The sequence below is a fragment of the Catharus ustulatus genome, chromosome 3 (genome assembly GCF_009819885.2).
Source record: "Catharus ustulatus isolate bCatUst1 chromosome 3, bCatUst1.pri.v2, whole genome shotgun sequence".
In the NCBI taxonomy this organism is placed as follows: Eukaryota; Metazoa; Chordata; class Aves; order Passeriformes; family Turdidae; genus Catharus; species Catharus ustulatus.
Genome location: NC_046223.1, coordinates 50,525,206 through 50,549,358, shown reverse-complemented (window position 1 = coordinate 50,549,358; position 24,153 = coordinate 50,525,206). Strand labels below are relative to the sequence as shown.

General features: G+C 37.9%; 1 protein-coding gene across 4 annotated transcripts in view; it reads right to left on the bottom strand.

The window, feature by feature from the left end:
* Window positions 1-1,941: 1,941 nt before the first annotated feature.
* Window positions 1,942-24,153, bottom strand: part of SHPRH (SNF2 histone linker PHD RING helicase) — a 57,786-nt gene continuing 35,574 nt past the window's right edge. For 3 of the 4 annotated variants that reach the window (XM_033053717.1, XM_033053718.1, XM_033053720.1), the window contains 9 exons: window positions 23,590-23,733; window positions 21,637-21,738; window positions 20,721-20,792; window positions 18,773-18,961; window positions 14,361-14,453; window positions 13,731-13,817; window positions 13,112-13,290; window positions 11,224-11,304; window positions 1,942-10,025 (listed from right to left, as the gene is read on the bottom strand). In XM_033053717.1, the coding sequence (XP_032909608.1) occupies window positions 9,929-10,025; window positions 11,224-11,304; window positions 13,112-13,290; window positions 13,731-13,817; window positions 14,361-14,453; window positions 18,773-18,961; window positions 20,721-20,792; window positions 21,637-21,738; window positions 23,590-23,733 (1,044 nt within the window). In that variant the 3' untranslated portion in view covers window positions 1,942-9,928. Of the gene's footprint in view, window positions 10,026-11,223; window positions 11,305-13,111; window positions 13,291-13,730; window positions 13,818-14,360; window positions 14,454-17,335; window positions 17,443-18,772; window positions 18,962-20,720; window positions 20,793-21,636; window positions 21,739-23,589; window positions 23,734-24,153 lie in introns of those variants that run through there. The other variant, XR_004417271.1, reaches the window with a different exon arrangement.

The following is a 24,153-nucleotide window of genomic DNA, read 5'->3' as shown; positions in this document are numbered from 1 at the left end:
AACATCTCATTGGAAACAGCCAGTAGCACACCTTACCTTTTGATCTTTCACTCCAGTTGAGACTTCTGTTTAGCTTTGAACTGTGGGAAGTCCAGATTTTCCCTTTCCTTTTGCCATATGAATGCCTAACAATTTTTGTTCCATTAACACACCATGTTCCTGATTCAGGATCCCATGGACAGCTAAGCAAAGCAAAACTAGGTGTAGCAGTTATTTCTTATTGTGCCATTACCCATGCACTCCCGCTTTGCTTATCACAGTTCTACTTCACACATCCTCTTTCCCATCCTCCCGGGATCAGGATTACAGGTCCCAGTCATGCACTCACAGTTCCTTAAGCCAGGGGTTCACTGCAGGGGTTTGTGGAATTGACACAGGGACCATCCTGCGCAATATCAGCCAGGAGGGAGCCAGGAGCCAGATTCGGATTCAACCTTCAGTCACATGCCATGGGTAACACATCCTCACCTGCCCAAAGCCAGAGGGGCTTTCCAACTCCTTCCCAGGGAAACCTCAATATGAAATGGGTGTTTTCATGGTGATTCCATTGAAATCCTACCTTTCCTTTCTGACCCTGTACATCATAGTACAGTATTTGGAGCAGAAGGTGTAAATGTGCTTCACTCGTACAAGTGCTGGTACTGGTGATGTCATAAGGTGCTCTCATAAGAACGTGTTGCAATGAAAGCCTGCATCTCACACCAGCTACTGAATCAATAAGGCTCCACTGTGGACTTTCTGTGCAACCATCTTTTAACAACTGCACCCCAAAGAGCCTTGGTGCCTTCCTCTTACATACTTAACACTTTGCTATTTGTTTATTCCAAAGTGTAACAGATGTACAAGAGCTTTGATCAATGGGTGCAGTGTTTTTGACTGGTGTACTGCCTTTTGGATAGGAAAACTTTATCTCCTGCCTATTTACACCCTAAGGACTTCAGCATACCAGGTCATAGCATGCTCTGGTCTGTTAATAGATGTGGTGTTTTTCCCAGGGTCACACTTTTTTCCACATTATTGTTAGAACTGACAGCTCTTGAGGAAGACTGCCTGGCTGCTCAGTGCAGGATGGCTGTCAAAAGCTGCCAGCTGAGTGTGGAGGGACATGGAAGACAATCCTGCTCTGCCTGCACACAACACTCAGTAGCAGGGAGTGTTGCAAGGAACCCAGCATGTTACAAAAGCCTTTGTGGAGCTGTATCAATATACAATAAATACCACAGTAAGAGCAGGAACAGGATCCCGTTGTGTGCCAGCAGGCACCGTGCGCGACAGCTTGTGCTGAATGGCTCCAACACCAGCGTGCCAGCAGCTCTGGGCATGCAGGCAGCCCAGGAGCAGCACCGTGCCAGGGCAGGCTGCTCCTGGCCCATGTGGGTGAGTCTGCTCCCCCCAAGGAATAGGGGAGGCTGCAGTTCCATCTCTACTCCACTGCCATCTGGCTTTGGGCAAGTCCCTTCACCACCCTCCTTTGCAGATTCTGTGCAGTGTGGTGGCAGGTTATCTCTCCCTGTATAACTGCTCCACAGATCACTTAACTCCACAGAAAATATCCTATTTTAGATTTGTACTTTGGATTATATCCCACTTGTACAGTGCCAGGAAAAATAAGGCCCTGCTGCAGTGCTCTCTTGAAACTCAGTTAAGATACCTTTTCTCAATATAATTCTCAAGCTTTGTCAAGAAGTTTGGTTTTATGAAATGTATCAGCTATATTCTTTATTCTTTAGGTTCTATATAGGTATAACTAAGTGCACATGTTTTTATATTTTATTAAATTTTTATAATCTTAAAAGGAATTAGTAACAGTAACACATGAACTGCAATACACCAAAGGGCCCAGGAGGTCTCCTAATTATACCACTCTCTTAAAAATAGTTTGTATATATTGGGATTGACCAGGACTGATTTACAGTTCTAGGAAGGAAAATATGATACAACTGATCCAACAAATAACTTTATCGAGGCGATGTCACAGGCTGGGGCTCCATGGAGCAGGAGACTGCAATGAAGAACTGCTCTAGGGAAGAGTAAGTTGTTTCCAGAAGTCAGCAGTTTTGGGGCCAGCATCAACCAACCACCTTGGAAAGAATAATTATGGACCCCCCATGCTTGTACACATATTGTAATCGCAGTTTTGAATAACAATTATTTACACATGCAGAGCATTCCTATCAATCGATACTATTTAACAGGTAACATCTATCAGATAATTCAGTTACATACTGAGGAACAGGAACACAAATGATTAAACAGTGTCTCTCAGAAGGGGTACCACCTATTTTTCCACAAACCAGGAAGATGGAAAGAAAAGGTAATGAATACATCAGTCAGTATTATTTCAGTAGCAGGATAATTTAAGACAAAAATTTATGTTCACAAAGGGTTTGAAATAGCTGCAAAGCTCAAGAGACACTATGATGCAATTTTGAGAGCAAACTCTGAGTGCAAAAGAAAGGCTATTGATGGGAATGTTAAGTTACTCAGAGACCAAGAGAACATAACGTTATATATTTATCCACACCTGATAATTTCCAAATAAAAATTAAGCATTGCTACTTTCTAAATAAACTATTTCATTGAAATTACAATAGCTATATAAAGCAAGGAAACACAGAGGTAATCAAAATACTCTTTCCTTGGTTTATCATCCAGGAATTTCAGTTTTGGAACATAATTGAACACTGCTCTTTTCTCTCTTGTGTGTTAGTTTCTAGAAGTCACTAACTTGCTGTTGCAAAAGCCGATTAGTTTCAGTGTTCTGTTACTTGAACAATTAAATTACAGGACATGAAATTGCTTGCAAATTCCTGGCAAAGTATCGGGTAATATGCAGTTATAAGAAAGAAAACATTTTCAATCGAAATGTGTGTAATTATAGATTTAGGTCCAAGGTTGTGGCTTTGGACTTTAAAACCTGTCCATAGAATCAAGGGCCCCAAAAAATGGCCAAACGATGTCCTGTGCCTAACAACAGCATTCCTAAAGTGCAAGTGAGTGAAAACTTTAACACTACTCAGAAAACCTTTTCTCTCTACTTTAGAATCAAATCCTCCAGGACAGGGCTGGATGCCCCTCTCTACCATTCCCCCACTCTCACATTTGTCTTCTGCGTTACAGCAGCAGCAGCAGCTGTAAGTAAGAAGAAGTAAAACTTCCCTCACTTCATTTGCTTTTTCTCGCCCTTTGGTGTTTCATATCCTCTAATTGTATTCTAGAGGCTTTTAATGAGAGCTGTAAATGATTCAGGGTCACTCACCTTTGTTAAGCACAAGTAGCAGAAAAGAAATACATGCTCCACAGGGAAAAAAGAAAAGTCCTAATGAGCAGTGGTAGCTTGTTGATGAAGGAAGCATATGTTAAAAATTCTATAAACTTTACAGAAAATCTATGCTTACAAGATATTTGAACATTACAGAACACAAAAGGAGAGATTCCCCAGAAATATCCATGGCATGTCCCTCATTTGATGCAGCTGGCTTAAACCTTTGGCAAGATTTCTCAGCACTTGTTTTCCTGCACAAGACGACTGGGCTGGGCTTACTGCCTTTCATTCCCACTGCAGGCGTTCACAAGGTGCAGAATTTCCCAAGTGGCAACTACAAAGTACAGTCTTGCCCCTTCAGAGACACTTGCTAATTTACAGCAGAAGCGATCAATTACCTTGCCTCTATTAAGCAACACTTGCCTGTTTGGTTCAAGGTTAATCTGTAAGAGTATATACTACAAGTTTGAACCATTATCATTCAAAAGTCCACAGCATACATTTGACTAGGGAATCCTATGACATAGGTGCACATCAAAACATGTACCCCAGGGGCTAAAACTTTACGGTATTCCCATTTGTTCAACCACTGCAAAGCCCTGTGTGTTCACAGCCCAAAAACTTGCAGTAAGAAAGTGACAAATATCTCAAATCTGGAACACAAAAATGTGCCACTGCATTTAGATGAACATTTAACTCCAATGAATAGGCTCTACTTGCAATCTTTCACCCTTTGTTTATTCATTGCTTGTATCAATGACTCATTCCACCCACAGAAAATTCAGCAGAAGGGCACCCAGAGGAACATTTTACAACTATTCCTCATTTCTCCCCCCCACAACCTCTTCCCATTCCCTCCAACTCCATCTAGTACAGATTCTACCTCTACTTCAGCATGTACAACAGCAGTAGATATGAATGGATCACCTGGTCTCAGAGATAGCCCCTCCATCTCTTTTTCTGGCTGGTGGTGAAGTGCTCTGGGCTTTCTACTGTAGGATAAAATGTCTTCTAACCAGATCTGCTTACAAGATCTAACAATTGGGACAGCAGTTAAGGTGTAAGTTAATGGTGTAATCATGTCCACAACTCCTACATTGCTGCACTAAGATTTCGTAGAAGGCTAGAAGAGAAACAACACATTTCAATAATACTTGCTATAATAAATATAATTGAGGTTAGACTAGAAGTCTGTAGTTTCCTGTGTCTTTGTTCATGTCCTTCTTGTAAACTGCAACATTAGCTGACTTCCAGTCAGCAGGGACCTTTCCCAGACCTTTGGTAGGATGATCAAGAGGAGTTCTTCCATACCATACACCAGCTCCTTCAGAAAGCTGGGATGAATCCCATCAGGCCCCATGGACTTGTGAACATTCAGCCAGTACAGCTAGTCCCTTACAATTTCAGCATTCACAAATGGAAAGTCACTGTTCTCACACTCTCAGGAGACTCCAACAGTGACAAGGCAAAATTCCATCAAGGTAACAAGAAAGGCAGTCTAGATTTTCTTCCTTAAACAAATGACATAGTCAAGAGAAAGCCTGACAAATGAAGATCATCTGCTAGCATAAAGCAACAATTCTTAGCAAGATAGTATGAATCCCATTAGCTCATTTGTGCTCACAGGATAGAAGGAAAAGCAGCATAAAACTCTCCACAACTATGAAAGCCAGCTTACACCAACAATTTGCATTTTGAGACACCCTATAAGCAGTCAGACCTTACACTTAGTAGAATTTAGAAAGGTAGTTTCTACCCAATGTGAAGGTTGCTATCAAACCAAGAGATGTTATATCATGGAAACAATGACACCTGTTCCTCAACTGATAAAATTTGGTTTGTGTCCATTTCATTGAATGGGGCCGGGCACTTGCATGTGTAAGCTCTATAAATACACAAAACAAAGGAACTTGGAAGTTAGCCCAATGTCTTGTACATACAAGAAAAGCAAAGCAGAGGTTTACAGCTATATCACAATGCAATTGTCTAAGAATTATTCTAGTACTTATACACCCCACGCCATCTATGCCAGGTGACTTAATTCCTTAACAACATTTGAAAACAAGTTTCATCTACCTGTCCTCTTTACACAGTGTATGACTGGAGAATACAGTGTGCCTACTTGGGACTTGAATCCAACGCTGCCATGAATCAGTAGTTACCTACTCCTTCCTCCTTCTCTAAAGAAGAGAAGTCACTGGATACACTGTGATTTGTGACAGCGGTTCAGGTGCACTTTCTGAATTCCCAAACTATACTTGGCAAGTAAAAACTTGTAAGCCTCACTGCTTACTCAGTAAATAGATTACTGGAGTCCTTTCTGTGTGTCAGCTGTATGATATAAAACCAGATATATAAAAGTTAAGACTGAAATTCAGTATCTGATTCTACAGTGGTGAAGAATAGGGGTAAATGAAAATATTGTAAGTACAAAAAAGAATTCATACCAGGCTACAATTCCCTTTACCTCAGATACTTTTCCTGTGATACAGTAAGCTAGTGTTACTGTAGCCACTTTATGGATTATAACTCTTTTACTCTACTTCCACTGACCAAACACAAACATTCTTCCTAACAAACTGAGTAAGCTGGGGGTGGGTAGAGGGTGGGATATGACCAACACAGAGAAAGAGAAAAACACAGGCAGAGGGAGAGACAGATGTCTTGTCCATTTCATTTACATTTATAGCATATAATCTTGTCAAGATCTCACTTGTTTCAGGCAATCAAAAAAGGAAGGAAAAAATCACAGGCATAGTGGCTTTGTAACCTGCCTTTCAATCTAGAGAAAAGCACAGCATACAGATTTTAAGCAGTAATTCTTTAGATTAAGCTTCAGAAACAGGCTTTTTTTACAGCTAGACAAACCCCTAGATTTCTAGGTTTTCCTTAGAATTGCTTACCTTGGGAGATCTAATTGCTTACCTTGGGAGAGAATAAATTTCAAGGTTTTTTTTTTATTACACTGATCAATGCAAGATTGACCAATACAGAGCGTTTTCCCTCCAAATTAACTGAAGCACAGTTTTAATGGAACAAATAATTTTGTGACTCCTGAAAGAGGTAATGCAGTCATAAGGACTGCAAAAATGGATGAAAAGAGGACAGGAGAGACAGTGATAGAGAGCTGTTAGCTGTTAGCTGGTCCCCAGCTACTAGTCCAGACAGAATTTTACAGGAGGATTTTTATCTAATTGTGGGTTTAACCAGACACAACTATTTTTTCTCTCAGTAGGATCCCACTCACACATAACTCTAAATACATCTGCACACATTGGCAGACGTGGTTTGGAAGGCTTATCTCACAAAAAGCATCATCAACTCTGTCCAATCCTTAACATGAAACTTGAATATGGAAGAGCAGACAGAGGAAAATATTTTCTGTGGTACCTGACCTGCATGAAAATTGTAGTATATCCTGGACTTACATTAGCATGTTAGAAAGTTATTTAACAGGTTCAGATGTAAACCCGTTCCTGGCACAGGCTGATTAAAGAGCAAGGGGGAATCTTAACTTTAAAATTCTCTTAAAGATCCACAGTGACATTCACAGAGCTCAATTTAACACCAGAAGTTTTACACCTCAGTTTCCAAGATGATCATATTCTGTGGTTCAAGGAAGTTCATTATTTGCATCAAGCTTTTACAGATACCAAAATGACAGCTCTGTTCTACAAGGCACTGAACTTTATATTCAGTGAGAAAACCTGCCCCAAATCCTCACCAACTATAATTAAAAAAAATAACTTTTAACATTCTTTGTCATGGAAATGAAAAAGATTCAAAGTCAGCACTGAGGTGTTTGGAAACAGCTGAAGCCTCATTTTTCAAGGGACTGACTTCACTGGATAAATAACACTGTTAACTTGGATCACATTTACATGTTTTAGCAGAACACACAAGAATCTGGTAGATGACTCTGGTATGTCCACACAAATGTTATGCAAACACTGCAGTCAGTATTTATAGGTTTCTGTCTTCTGTGGAAAATCTCATTCCTATGAGTATGCTGGAAGTCTTAGGATAGGGCAGACTTTGTTCTCTGCTAAGATACTGTCTTTCAAAAGTGTTTTGATAGAGACCAAAACCATGACAGCACCATGAAAACAAGCTTACTGTGCTTTGATAAGAGAAAAGCATTGCAGATGTACAATCTACACCCTTAGCAGGAAACAAAAAAATATTAATTTCATGAGAAGTTACTTAAGACGTCTGAAAGAAAAACCTTTGTCAAATATATTAAATATCACAAAGAATGGAAAAAAAGCATTAAATTTAATCTCTGTGTTTGGTGTTATGCAAAACTTGAAGAATTCATTCTACCACTGACACTGGCTATATACTCCAATGGTTCAACCCTCCAATTTCAAGAGGTGCTTTAACATGACTCATGCCCACATTTTAATGTAATACCTCCAGAGCTCTAGGCGCTGTTGCTCCAAGCAGTCATGAGTGTGCCTAGAAGCTGATTTTTTGGCATTCCATGCTGTTATATGAGTATAAAACAAGGTAATCCAAAACTGAAGACTCATGCAGTGCTTGATAAGAAGCTGTGCTTTTGATTAGGAATTCAAAAGTAACATATTTATAAACAAAAAATGAAACCACCATGTTTATATAAATAAGCCTGATGCCTTAAGATTTTAGCCTTTATAGTTTTCAAATCCTGTACTGCATTAGTGCCTAACTCTAAAGTCCATATTAACCCCCTGATATGCAAATAGACCAACTTATATCTGTCTGGAAAACTTGTGACCATTGTCCATTTTGGGTGTAGCCCCTTGGGGAGGCTTCATCTGCCCTTAATATACCTGAAGGCCCTTTCATTAAATATATCCGCTTTTATCCTTTTAACTTTGTCTGGCCTCTGTTTCTAGGTAAGCCTGAAAAAGGCATCAAGTCAAAAACATGAAGAGGTTGGGAAACCTCTAATAGCTGACATTTTTCAGTTTGCCTTTCTTTCTTTACATTCATTGACAACTATTCTTCCCACGTCTAGTTAATTAAAATGGGAGCTATGAATGTAAACACTCTGTGCTTCCAGTTTTTAGCACAGATACATCATTTCTCAGAGTGAACAGCAGCTTCTTGTGCAGTCACATTGTGTCATACAATATCAAAATTATCTGAAGCTGATGAGGAAATTGGAATGTTGCTGCCCTCAGAGTTCCTGGAGTGTCTGTACAGCATGATCTCCAGTAGACTGTAAAATAATTTAGGCTGGAAAGGATCCATGGAGGTCATCTGGTCCAACACACCACACATAGCAGGACCAGCTTCGAAGGTGGATCAGGTTGCTTAGGGTTATTTGAGTTCCCAGTATGTATAAGGATGGAGATGTCACTGCTTCTGTGTAAACTGCTTGATCTGTCTTATCAAAAGAAGAGTCTACTACCTGTCCCATTTCTCTTGCTGCAAACTGAGGGAAGTAGCGTGTTGCTTATGCATACACATTTGACCACTGGCTAAACACAAAATTGTGTTTAGCACCAACTGCACAACTGAGCTTGCGTCTGTAATACCTTCAGAAATCACTATTATGTAAATGCACATCCATATCCAATACCAAAAGGCTTAACAAGTATTGTGCCTTCCTTCAGCAGTCTGCAAGTTAGCCTAGATTTCTCTTCCAAACTATCTACTGCCAACAAAGATGGGGTAGACTGTTCCTGCATATCTAAAGATGAAAGTTCACAGAAGTTCCATTTCTCTCTATGCTTTTTCTAACTTAGATCAGGCACCTAATAACTAGCCTGCCTACCATAATTTCACGTATTTTGTATATTTTAGATTGCTGCATCTTTAAGGGGAAGAGCTTGACAAAAAGATCAGGGTGAGATAACGCACAGAAACATCAAATAATTACTAAGTGACCAGCAGTGTAACCAATTAGTTTTTGAAAATTCTGTAGCAAATGCTTTTCTTGTTTTTTTCAAACTGAGCACTAACTTAGTCACAGCTTCAAGTGAAAACACGTACAGCAAGTTCAAGTCTTTAACTGATCACCAGACCAACACACATACAAAAAGCATAATTTAATTATCATCTTTTTGCCATAAGCATTAACAATGAAATATTTAACTGTCAAAAGTCTTTATGAATATCTAAAAGCCTAATACAAATATCCAAACTATTAGTAAACATTTGTAAATTGAAGTGTTAACAATAAGACATTTAATCTCTGCATTAAATCTAACAAGCCTTTTCTAGAAGAATATTAATTTACAGTCATTCTAACAACTCTTTGTACAATAAAAAAAATTAGATTTGTATTTTTCTGCTTCCCTTTCCCACCCAACCACCCGCATAGTTTTGCTCTCAGATTGAGCTATTAGCTGATCAAGCTTTATGGTTAAAATCCTCTCAACTAAGGGTCCAAGATCTCAGTTTTAGCATCCAATTCAAATGCTCTTTGGGAGAAAAAAATTCCATGTTTTTGTATAATGTGCAAAGTGCAATTTCTATCCAGTGCCATCGGAAGTGTGTGCTGCTATGAAAGTCACCAAAGAATAAATCAGTAAAAATTAAGACTTTTCCATTTCCAATTGCGCTCTTATGGACAACTGTTAGACGATATGTACAGGAATGACAGATCAAGTGGATTTTATCCCGGTGCTTACTGGGTCAGGTATTTTCCAATTTCATTAGGTCAAAACTAGGTTTTTACTCAAGTTCTTCAGTTTCCTCTGTAAAAAGCTCGGCCAAATCTGCCACTGTCAACACTGAGGCTTCTGACTGTTTCATGGAAGAGCTTGTGTGGCTGTGGGAAAAAATTGCACGTGGGCATCAGAGAAAGAATCAGTGTAAGTAACAAGCTGTGAGCACTGAAGATAGAGCACACAGTCCAGAGTCAGTACCTGCTCAGCTTTGAAGCTCAGCAGGAAAACACACCTTCTGTCCAGGAAAACACATACACTCATCAGCTACTGCTCTTGCACATTCTAGGTAAGATAAAAAGTTCATGTCCACTGTCCCCAACTGTGATCAACACCAAACACTGCAAAAGCAGCAGGACATGGGATAATGCGCTTTGTCCTCTTAACATTTAAGGGATTTGCTTTAGCTTCCAAGCATGATGTTTAATATTAATTTCACAACATTAGCCCTCATGGGACCATTCAACCACTGTACATTTATCCAAATTTTATGTGCAAAAGTAGTGTTGCTTCACAGATAAAGAGAATAAATCGTTTTTCAAGAGTTAAAACTGACATCTTTCATAACTATAGCAAAAGATGTGCATGTAATTTTTAGTTTCATAATCTGCAGCAAGCAAAATTTCCTTAAACTAAGGCTTCCTCCTAGATTTATCATGTGTATACCATCTAGTTAAAAGGTACAAACCTCTCACACCGTTTGCATAAGGAATGTAAACAGCATTTTTGGTCCCACTCCAATCCATCACTGCTTATAGATTTTGAAAAGATAAACCACAGTGCTTTCTGTGTCTGCACACTAGCCTGATGTATGACTTAACATCTGGGCAATGCTTGCATGCTCTGTGAAACCAAGGACTCTAACACAGCACTGTCAGACAAGGTTTGTAGGATTAAAAAAATAACGAAAGAATCCATGTCCTGTGCTAGAGTTTTTAAAAGACACTGTTGCTCTAGTGGCAGGCTTAGTACTACTCCATCAATTGTAATGTTTTTATAACAATGGAAATAGGTAAACTGAAAAGATAAATAATATCATAATTCATAATTACTTGGTCTTTTATGAAATAAAATACACAAAATATAATCAAAATACTTTCCAGATAATTAAAATACCTTAAGCTTCAAGTTACTGGAACCAGGTTAAAACTTTTGAAGTCTTAAAACTGTTTTGCCCATCAAAACAGTTTGAAGAACAGTTGAAGTTATATATAAGATATACATTCCTAACCATGTATGGTGGAGAATCACCTTTTCATTTTCAGTGCAATAATGACATTTTAAAAAAAATTCAACACATACCTTCTATCTACAGTTTTCAGCATAGTCTGCATTCTCTCTTCTATTGTTGCTTTTATCAGGAATCTATGAACAATCGTAGATCTGAATGTGTTCAAAGAAAAGAAAATGCCACCATAAGTGAGCAGAAGTTGTACTGTTACTGCCAAAGTTTATAACCATATTTTTGTCTCATACAAGTTCTATTAAAAGTATTGAAAATATGCCTTTGGTTTTTAAGAGATAAATGTTACAAATTATTAGCAACTTCCATTGACATTTCATAGTGCTTAGTGCTTCGCTTTAAACACACTTTCACACACTAAATGAATGTAAGGTGTATTAGCTAAAATCCTAATACAGATACTGGACAAAGGTCTGCTTTCAGTGTCCTTACTAGAAACATTCCTCCAGAGCCTAAAGGAAAAAAGAGTTTTGCCCACTGTTTATATACAGTGTTCATACTTCATTGTCACAAATTATTCCAAGAGACAAGAGCTCAACGTGATGGATAATTAAACCAAATACCCAGAATTTTAATATTATATTTGAAGACAGTAAAACATTACTACTTTTTAAAAAAGAAGTCAGTAAACACTGGTAAAATGTGAAACCTAAAATGTCAATAAACAGAACGCAAAATGAAAATTCCATTTATGAAATAAAACTTCAAAAAATAAAGCACCAGGCACCAGAAAGTGAAATGGAAAAATGTCAGATCCAATGATAAAAATGAAAAAGCACCCCATGCTAGCCAGTATAAACATTTTTCAAGGTAGGCACCCTTGAAAATGTTTACATGGTTTTCAGATCTTAGGTTGAAACTTTGGCAGGTAACATTTCACAGGAGAATGCAGGGGGAATACTTTTGGATTCACAGGCAAAGGTCTACCCCCAAAAAAGAGAAGTAAATAAGAACTGAACTGGTAACAGTTGCACCAGTGACACTAAACAGAGTATTACTTAATGCTCAGTGTACTTGGAGCACAGCCTGTTTTAAAAATAAACCTTGTTGAAATCCTAATTCTTAAAAAGTACAACGTATTCTTAGTGGTTTTATTGCAAAGTTTTTGCTACACCTTTTGTGCCAGCATTATGTAGAATTGCAGTGTTAGCTGTTGCAATCAATCTTTCCTATGTCCTCATGTTAACTCAAAATCTTTACCAACACACACAAATATCCACCTGTTCATAAACATTCTCTCACATACATGCTCCTTCATGTCCTACTCTCTCTTTGCTTTCATTTCCACAACTCTCACTATTATTCTACTGTACTGTTATTCCAGAATTGACTGCAGCTGTTTTTCTTCTTCATGTACTGAGCTTTAAATATTTTTTTTCTAAGTCACAAGACCTTAGGAAAAATACATCTTCTATGCTGAGAACAAACTTTCTGTACTGAAAGTTTAAAATCTTTTTCAAGTGTTCAGTACTATCTATGTCAGAGCAACAACACTGAAACAAACAAGAGACATGCAAACTCATTAATGTCTTGAAAAATCAGGGGTAAGGGCAGAACTGTGATTTAAAAACTTACCAGTTCTAGTGAGAGTGTGCTGTAACTTTCTTTTTGGAAAAACAACCCCAACCAAAAAAAAGCCCCAAAACAAGGAAACAACAACAAAAAAAACCTAACAATTTATGCAGCTCCTAATGTGGAGCTGAGAATGACCAGTTAGAAAGAGCCTCTCAAGAAAATTCAGAAAGGCCATGCCTGACCTTAGCCATATATGACATAAATGATTAATTTCTTGGACTTGCAAAGCTAAAACATTTCTCGACATTTTTGTAAGCGGAACTCCAAAGTTAAAAACTAAGGCCTCAATGGCACACACAAAATAGGGCAGCAAGGTTTTTTCAGATCTACCGTGGACTGTATCTACAGCATTGAACACAACTTAAACCTTACTTAGTTTGGCCAATACGATGTACTCTGCCAATAGCCTGTAGCTCATGTGCTGGATTCAGAATGGGCTCCACGAGCAGAACGTGCGTCGCTTCAATGATGTTTAGTCCATTGGAACCAGTGTGAAGAGGCAGCAGCAAAATATTGATGTTGGGATCATATTTAAATGCAGACAGGTTTTCCTAAAAGGCAAACATCACAGCAGTGTGACAGAAGTCCCTCAGTGAAGAGTGTGGGGGACAGGACTGTATTTTCAACAAATAGCAGCTAATACAGGTTCCAGAAGGACAATCTTCCAGGTCTGTCATCCATGAACAGATACATGACAGTCTCAGGAAGGCATGAACTTCTTGCAACACCGATCAGTGTGTCTCATCCTTAACTTTCAGGCCAATGCATCTTTCTCAAAAGTGAATGTACTGTTTTTCTCCAAATGCTTTAAACTAGGACTTTGAGATTATAATTTTTAGAATTAATAACTTAGACATCAAAGCTTCTGCCACACAAATTTGCTGCTCTTTTACTTTCTGAAATGAAGCAACAAAGCAAAAAAGAGCATATTAACTTCTATGAACTATGACTTTCCCACTGAAAATAATTTAAGAAAATATCCTTTATGTACCTGAAATTTACTAATTCCATTGATCTGAGAAAAAACCATGTTGTTGTCATACAAAGCTTTTGAAATTATATCCAACACATCTTGCCACTGTAAAAAAAAAACAAAACAAAACCACACAACACAATAAAAGTAACTCAACATTACAAACAGCAGTGACAACTAAAAATAATAATTAACTTCCCTAACAAAGAGATTAAAAAGCTTTTCAGAACATGAGTATTTGCATTTTTTTAAAAAAAAGTGTGCTAGAAACCAAATCTTTCATAAAACTAAGTAAGATAGGAAATTAGAAAGATCAGCTTGAATAAAAGAAATTGGTAGCCATTGCAAAAACAGTTTTACAATGTATCAAAAACATCTGGACATCACATTTAAAAATATCTAGCATTTCTACTGCTTCCATACAAATCTAAGTGTTTGCCCTTCAAAGAAACAAGCTTTCACATCTGCTGACTATGATCATTATTCTTGTTCCAGTTACAAGACTTGCCCTACAAATCCTCAAAACAATCAAGTGCTTGTACAGAGTGATTCAACATTTTGGTAGCTAAACTAGTTCTCGAAAATATCATGAATGCTTTAAACTCAAAACACACATGCAAAGACAAGACAGAAAATGGTGGTTAATACCGTTGAGAAAACTAAGGACTTAGCCCCTGGATCTTTAAATTGAATTCTCTTCAGTGTTCGGACCACAGCTTCCACTTTGGTGGAGTGACTTCCCTTTGAAAAGTCAAAGAAGCGTATTAGTAAAGTAGGATAGTAAAAAACTCCTTCCACATTCATTGCTCTCTTAAATGATGTTATATTAGGTCTTTTACACATCTTACACAAAGTTAAAAATGATCAGCCTTGAGGAAGGGCAGGTAGTACTTTTACCTCTCCCTTATAACGCACTGCATTAGGATCAGCAGCGTGTAACAGCATGTGCAGCACATGGAAGAGTGAAGAGCAATGCACACACACCTTCTAGCTCTGCATGAGGCAAAACAGGCAGCCCAAGCAGTGCAGTGGCACCAAACATGCCCATTAGGCCTCCTGCAGTTTAACTTTGTGGCACAGTCTTGAGAGAATCTTTCAAATGCACATGAAGATCTCCCTACCCTTACACCTCTTGAAAATGCACCAAGAAAAACACCTACCTGAATGCTTTTTATGTTGTTTTTGTTTCTCATTCTGGCAACATCAACATTGTGTTCAATACTATGATCCTTGCTAATTATATTTCAAGCAGTAAGAGAATTGTAAATATAATTAATTTTTGAATGATGGTGAGAGTCAACGAAAACATCTTTCTATTCTGCATTCAGAAGTATTTCAGTGCTTAAAGAATCCAATACTTTATTCTACATCTTTGTCCATCTTGATTTATGTACTCTTCCCTTTCTCCTTAGGTCAGCAAGAGGATACAAAGAAGTGCAATTCTTTTTCCATCTCCTTCAGTATATACAGTAATTTCACGATTATAAGCCGCACCTGATTATAAGCCGCACGTTACAATACAGAGTGTGATAAAAGGTATCTGTTCTATCACCATCTGTTGAGGGTGGGGGCAGTGATCCTTATCTCTATGGGAGATGTTCTGCTAATGGGCCATCCATTGAAACCAGGCAGGGCATTGCTCTTTATCTTTTCACAACCCATCCTTCCTCCAGTGAGTCATTTTCTGCTAATGGCCCATTGAGCCCCACTGTGGGACTGATAAAATTACTGCATCCCATTGGAAGTTGCTCCAGCCAGGGTCTGAGCCCAACATTTCTCACCAAGATAAAAACAGAGGTTTTGGGACACTAAGGGAGCCCCTTTCTCCACTGCACTCCAGAGGAAAACCGGATTTCTCCACATCACCACTGGACCTCTGGAGGGAAACTGCACCTTCTACAGGAGCACTGCTCCAACTGAATCACATCTGTCACTGCAGGAGGATGCAGCCACCATTTAATGGGACTGCTACCAACACCCTGCCTGATGGGGTGTCAGGTTGCACTCTGACTTTGCCAGGGTTTGGAGTTTGTTTCTTTGTAGTACTGTATTTCTATTTTAATTTCCCTAGAAAAGAACTGTTATTCCTAATTCCCATATCTTTGCCTGAAAGCCCCTTGATTTCAAAATTATAATAATTTGGAGGGAGGGGTTTTACATTCTCCATTTCAAAGAGAAGCTCCTGCCTTTCTCAGCAGACACCTGTCCTAGAAACTAAAATAACAACTTTTCGTTCTTTGTCCATATATAAGCCGCACCTGATTATAAGTTGCACTTCGGGTTCAGACCAAAATTTTAGTCAAAATGGTGCGGCTTATAATCGTGAAATTACTGTACTCTGAATTACAGCAATTTTACCAAATGTCTTTCTTAAAGAAGCTTTTACTTTCTTACTAGTTCCTATACACATAGTAATTTCAAGCTGTGCTAGATTAAGCAGGACAAATACTGTTTTATTTCTGTCTGCACCTGTCTTTTGAACATTGAATTAACTATGTTGGCTGACTACAATGACAGATCAAATTTACTGAAGTCATGCTGCTTGCAGAATTGGCTAGGAAGGATGTCAGCAGTCTCAGCACAAGCTGAGAACCAATGCTGGGCTGCTTGATCACTCGCACATTAGGTAGCTAATATGTAAAAGACTTTCTGCAGACTGTTTTACCAAAGGTTGCAGTAAGCAGTGCCATTTTATTACTCAAGGTCCTCCACAGTGATTCCAACTCTGCAAGGTCACAGACCTAGAAATTAACCAGCTTTCTTCGGCATAATTTCTGTTGCACCTGGTAGACATTGACTGTCCATCTGACTGCAAAGTCAGATGGATAATTAGAAATACTTACGTTGGCAGGTGTTCTGAGTTGAAAGGATGACACATTTGCAGCCCTATGGCTGCTGCCTGCCAGTCATAAACACCTACAGTTAGGAGATCCAAGACTAGCTTTTAGGACTTCCTGCATAATTTCAGGGTAATTTATGTGCTTTTCCAATACCATTCATCTCTGATTCAGTGATGACAACCCTGGCTAACCTGTTCTAATTGTCTTTTCATCAGAAACTGGTTTCAGATCTTATCATAGGTTCTATTTTTCTCTGCTGTAACAGATAGCAACTTTAGCCACTGCTGTTGATTTTTCCACCCTTCAGATTCCTGTGACTCAGGTGTCAAAGGTGATTTCATACAACATCAGTAAGGGGAACTATGGTGCAGAAAAGAACAGCACAAGGCTCAAAGTAGTCACAGTCTTTTTGCTCTATTTTTTAAACAAGGTAACTGTGTAAAGCTCTTCATCCCTCTGTCTACATTGTTAAACTATATTAGACCTTTTGAACTTAGTAGTGACTAAAACTTTGGCTCACAGCACACACAAAGATTTCAATTTTGTTCTCTATGGAGAGATGAAACTGACAGAAGTACCCTTGTTTTTCAGTCTGTCTTAAAAAATGGTACCCCACTCATTACCCCTACACCATGAGTCTCATTTTGCTGAATATTCAGATGACTATTTATAAAGAAATTGCCTAGTTCAAATGAGTTATTGAACAGTTAACATTAGAACCAAAACCACCCTCTAACAAACAATTTCTGTCTCAGATGAGAGGCTGGCTACTGTAATACTGACCAGACACAGGAAGCTTTCACAAAACCAAAACATGCAGGGATGCCAGTAATCTCTCTCAGTACAACATGCTTCCATTTACAGTAGTCCTTTTGCATCTAAGGCATTACCTTAAGATGATTAGTGTCGGTACAATAAAGAGTAAGATAGAAAGAAAGAGAGGTAGTAAATACTTCAAGAGACTGGAGGCATTGAAAAAGTTCAGATTAAAATATAAACACTGAATAAATCGCACAATTTCCATATCTATCCCAAAAGATACTGTTCTTAACCTCAGTATTCTATAGAAACCATAGTAAGTTTGGTACTCTTTGTTAACTGTCCTTTAAAGGAATTTGAGGTAGAAAGTTGTATTTTTAACAATGCTGCTTGTTTAGATAGTAAATACAGTGAAGCTACAGTGTAAATTTTTAATTTTTCATGAACTAAGAATGAGCTTTGCTCAAGCAAATTCACACAGAATTGATATTTTTGCTTTATTTTCACTTTGTTCCAAGTTTTTGATGCAAGAAAACACTACAACTCTTTACACAGGACAGCAGATGACATGTCCTTTCAGTGTCATAGTTACGAAATTTGGTTATTCTAGTTTTTAATGTAATTTATGAAACATATTTGAAATTTTGGTAGAAACAGGGTGATATCTCTAAACTGTATATGGAATTAATATGTAAAAAGTCCTGCATGAAGTGATGCTTTAAGAAGTAGCACTTGAAAAATACAGCCCATTTACTCCCCCTAGTGCCACATACTGTCAACTACTTTAACAACTGGAGTCAGGAACCAGCTACTCATAAAATGGAATTCCATTTGTCCAGGGTGGTTGAAATAACTAGTATGAATGTGGTAGCACTGTCTTCAATACAGGGCAGCAACCCTAGAAATTGTGCAAGGTTCAAGGACATCTGCACAGATATCATGGAAGTCTGTCAGCACAACGAGTTATTATTTTTAACTATAAATCAGATAAAAATTATGACCAGTTATGTCCAGTTGTATTATAATCACATTTTAATGGAAGACAACAGTATCCTCTAAACCAAAGTATCAGTAATGCATTTAACCTTTGCATTTTAGCCTAGAATCCTCTATTTTTTCCACAACTGCAATAAACACGTGTTTTTTGGTTTTGCAACATTCTACAAGACATTCATGCAGAGCAAACATTTACCTATGCACTACATATGTATCAGTATTGATAAAGACACAGGGAGATGCTGTCTCTTCAACCCAATGAAATCTCTGTTAGTAAAAAAAGCAGATACAACAGTGCAATAAAGACTGAATTCCTACACATTTGTGTCTGGGGGTTTTGTCACTAGGCCAAACTGTTTATAAAACTACACAGTACACTTGTCTGCCTAACTGCAGTATGCTACAAAACATAACAAATATGCACTGCTGAAAGTTTGAGTCACAGAGCTCCTGCAGACAACTCACCTTTACAGGAATATCATCCTCCTGATTTGCAGCTTCTGCAGTGAAGACATAAGATATTTCTTTATGAGATGTTGTCTGCCGGCAAATGGCACATTTAATTGAGCTCCGGCGGGTGCCAACGCTGTACTGCTGGATGATGATTGCTATGCACTCATTACAAAAACAGTGTCCACACGTCAGCACTGCCCACTATGCAGGAAACAAAAAACCCAAACACAACACAGTTTAAGTTTTGTATCAGTGCAAAAGAAAAACAGCCTACTCATCTATGATAAATTACATTTTCATAGTCAAATTATGTTATTTTCATGTTACTCATCAGATTAAAGAAGAATTTTACAATTGTGGCACTCCAGCTGCTAAAAAGCCTGAATTTCAAAGTTTTCCAGCACAGAGATATTCATGAGCTAAAGGAAGTCTCTGCATTTATTGTTCATTGTTTGCATTTTCTCAGTTTCAAACTTCAGGAAAGACATTACAATCTTTCATTTCTATGAAAGATGATTTTTAATGCTTTATATGTATACACAGGTTAAGTATTTACATAATTTTTTAAATCTACAAAAATACTTTTATTTGCCTTCTGTATAATTCTTTATCTGTGCATTCATACTAGATTAGTCTTATTTAATAAGTGATAGAAATAATGCTTTCATTTTTCTCTACTGGTAAGTCCTAGGCAACATCTTCAGACTTTAGAAGAATAATTTCGTACACAGTGTCTCAATCTCTTTTTGACAGAATGTACGTGAAACAGAAGACTGCAGTGCAGAAGCAGTTCTCTCCTTGTGAGCCTAGAGCATCTACATGTCAGCTGAAACCTTCATAACTGAGAAGCAATTTGCAGACCAGTAGTTTTGAAATTCAAAATAGTATCTTCTGCTGTATTAGTTCTTTAGGCCATTCCAAGAGGAAAAACTAAAAGTTTTCATGGGACTAAGTAGCAAAGAGATTAATTAAACCTCTGATTATCAAGAAGAAAGTCTTTTAGGGTTTTTAAAATTTTTCCATTTGTGCAGAAACCAGATGCAAAGTATTTTAAAACTACTTTGCAACACGAAAGCTGCTATCCTCTAAAGCAGCAGTCTTGCTGTTAAGAAAAGATAAAGAAAGTTAAGAGGTTATTTTCCCTCTCAGTGAGCTCCTCCAGCTCTGAGATAAAGAATAACAGCAGTTAACAGAACTAACAGCTGTTCTCTCTAAAAACCTGTATTACCTTTGGAAGAAGAGCACAAAGCAGATTTCGGAAACATGGCAGGACAGCAGTTCATGTTTACATAAGTCTACAATGCAAAGAGAAGCTAAACCTCCTTAAAATAGCTACCCTAAAAGAAAGAGACAATTTAGTTTGACCATAGAGGAGTCCTTTCATGTTTTTCCCTAATGAATGATAAGTCAAGTTTAAACTATGGCTTTGTCCTTTATTATATAAATTAGGTCTCAGTTGAATTTCAACTCCTGCAGTTCAGTAGGGAAGTGGTGGGGAAAGAAATCCACATTTCCAGTATTTATTCGATTGGATTTTTCTTCTGTTTGCATATGCAACATGCTTTTCTTTAGAAGAAAAAAATACTATCAGTGGGAATAATTACAGCAAAATATAACAGCATACAACAGATGTTTACCTACTTCTTCTTTCTGTTAGCTTATAAATGGAAAATAAATCTTTCTGCCAAAAGTATAATTTCAGAGTTAGAAAACAATCATGAACACACACTTTTGGAACACTAAAGCACTGCTGTCAAAAGCTAAAGAAGTAGAAATGCTTGCATCTGAGAAAGATGTTATTTCTGGGGAGAGGCTGGTAGGTACATTACAGGAAACAGCTAATTTTCCCTGTTTCATTACAACATTAATTTAAAAACAGATCTTGACAATTTGACACACAACTGACTCAACTCTAGCTAAAGATGTTCTAAAACTAAAACCTGCTGAATAAGTATCTTACCTGTCTTCCCAGTTGACGTGCACAGATTGGACATGGTTCCGGATTAACTCCTCCAGTAGTTTTATCCTGAGACTATAAATTAGAAAAAAATATATAAGCTTCGTATTTTGTTATTCTATATTTAAAACAAGTTTCTAGAAAAAAAAATGAATAATGAACCCCTTAAAAGAAACCAAATCAAACCAAAACACTGTGCGAGCAAATGAAAAATATTATGCATTCAAGTCCATCTTGAGTACTTATAAAAATATCTAACTTATGGTAAGCAAAAGGAGAACTTTTCATTCTCCAGTCCTTCAGATGGCATTTTTCACCTCTATAACAGCTCTGAAAAATCGTGGTAAATTACAAGCTCCAAATAAGAAACTGCACATATTTTCTCTCATTTTTACATTGCTGCAAAAACACTTAAATTTTGCTTAACTATTGCTTCCTTTAACATAAACACGCTTACTCAAAAACTATGATTGAAATAACATATAATACATGAAAGTTGGTGGTTTAGGTTTGGTTCTGTTTTGTTTTTTTAACACTTAAACTTCAGATGTGCTTATCCTTCTATTTCACGTAACCTCTTTGTAAAATGCCAAAGGTATGCAGAGACATAAATAATTTTATAAGGCTTCTACTAAACATGGTCCAGTTAGTCTTAATGAAAACTTTAAGCATCTAAAACTAGTTCATAGTTTAATAAGCATATCATAAAGCAAGGAACTAAAATACATAATACAATAAATAGTTTTATGAGCACATGGTAACACAAAGAACAGCACACCAAACTTCGAAATGCAATGACTCTCCACAGATAATACAATTTCTTTAAGATGGAAGTTTTCAATAAAATAGTAGATTTCTTCCTTTCCACAGGTAAACAAGTACATCACTTAGGTAAAGACCAAGGAATCATTAATCTTACTTTCTCCAGATTAGTGAGGTACAGAAGTTGTCCTAATTTCTTTTGAAGTTGTGATTTGGCAACTGCCTTGTCATTCAGAAGTTTCACTCGATTTTGCTCTACCTATGAAAACATATTAAATATGTGTTAAGGGTGAAAAAAATGTTGAGTTTTACAATAAGGCTTAATTTTTTTTTTTTTTTGGGTGAAATTCAGCTGAATAATTTACTGGTGACAGATAGAAAACCAGCTCACACTGGAAATTTAAGATGTCCTTCTCCCCAAACAAAATCAATTATCTATTCCTTTCCTGTACCCATTATGAGCACAGCACTGTGAATGGTCTGAGACACAGAAGATACACAAAATTGCTTTTTATTGTTTTATTTATATTATTGGTTCTTTACAGAAACAAAACTAAATTAAAATAACCCAAATTTTTAGAAGTTTCTTTTGAACTTCATTCAATTTATTGTCTATTTTCTTACAATTGTATATGTATATTCTAGAATCAACTGCTGGTTCCAAAAGCAATGTATAAGAGACAATTATTTTATTTCTTAGAAATTTCCACTTTTGATTTAACGTATACAAAGACAGAAACATCAAGCTGACTTCTTTTTAGATTACAGTAATTTCACGACCATAAGGCGCACCGGACTATAAGGCGCACCCCCCCGGAGTCGGTAAAATTCGCAACTTTGTAGATCATATAAGGCGCACTGGACTATAAGGCGCACTTTTTTTTTGCAGCGAGGCTCCGCCCCCAGCTCACCCCACACGGTTGCTGGCTGAGGCCCCGCCTCAACCCGGCAGCCATGGGCCCTCGGGCCCGCCTGTACCCAGCGGGGGCGGTGCCGCGAGCCACCGGGCCCCCCTGGACCCAGCAGCCATGGGCCCCTGGGACTGCCTGGACCCGGGAGAGGCGGTGCCGCCGGCCCCTTGGCCCGCCTTCACCCGGCAGCCATGGGCCCCCAAGCCCGCCTCCACCCGGCAGGGGTGGTGCCGTGGGCCCCTGGGCCCGCCTCCAGCCGGCTGCCGTGGCACTTCTGGCTTCCCCCACGGCTCACAGCTCACACTTCCGGTTTGGAAAATTTCGCAACTTTTTACATCAAATAAGGTGCACCGGACTATAAGGTGCACTTCCAGGTTCGAGGGGAAATTTTAGTCAAAAGGGTGCGCCTTATAGTCGTGAAATTACTGTAATTACAGCTGATAGTGAAGAAGTGTAATACTGCAGGAGAGGCAAGTACCTGAAGGATGAAGGCCAAAGTAACGGCTGTTTCTTTTATGGCTGCACATACATGCATAAACCTTAAGACTTCATTAGGCATTTGTTAAGCGAAGTGCTCCTTTTTAAAAATTGTTTTAATACAGAGATGAAATCTATTTCCTTATAGAAAAAAGCACTTTTATCCAACTCAATCTCACAGGAAAAAGAAGAACAAAATGTGTCTAAGAAAATACACTTCTACTGGTGCAAAAAAAAAATTAAGAGATTAAATCAACCCAGCATTTTCTCTATCATCATAAACAGAGTAAGGGATAGCTCAGAAATTTCAAAATACTGAAAAAAAGATTTTTCTTTGAGGTGTGCACTTCTGTTTTATATAGCTGTTTCTGGAAAGTGTCAATACAGGTAAGGAATCAGATAAACCTTTCAGTTTTCCACCAGCTTGGGCAATTGTAGAGAAAGGAAGGATGCAGTTGCTGCTGCAAGGACAGCAGTCTTTTGGAAACATGCCACTTTGTCAGATGACTAACAAAAATATATCAAAGTAACAGTTACAAGCTCTAAATGGCCCACGTACTTAACATAGAAATAGGTAAGAATTCTATACTCTACCAAGCCTGTCTGAAATGAAAACAGAGACACATTATAGACATTATACATAAGATCCAGATGCAGATTTCATTTTTGTAGGAGGTAGGTTCCTTCAAAAAGAAACCATTCTCTCCTGCCCAGTACTCTACCTCATGTGGTTCTATGATGTGGAGCACTGGTGGATTTGGTTTTGGCTCATCGGGGTGACGCACTCTCAGTCGCTCTGTTGCCATTGCCAGCTCATCAATAGCAGACACATGATCCCTAAGGACCATCCAGTACTCATGAAGTAACTGTAAGAAAACCCCAAACAAATGAACAGCAGAACTAAGCTGAGTTACCCTTACATGACTCTGCCATACAATGGAAAATAAAATGTGAGAATCTCTTTGGAGGAAAAGATAATATTTCTTTACAGCATTCTGCCACAACAACAACTAATTACAAAGGAAAAAAAGCATCATTTTGCCTGTTCTCTTTTCCAGCCTCTCTGTATAAATAACTATAAATAGCTGTCTCTCATTTCTTTTACAACAACTAGTATTACAATAATTAATGCAACTAAAACTTCAGAAACAAAATGCCTTGCAAAACAAAAATAAAAAAACCACTGCCGAATAAAAACCCAGTTATTTCACAGAGTATTATCCTTGTCACTCAGTGTATATTATAGTAGTACAGGCGACTAAATCAGTACTTCCAAGTTGCAACAG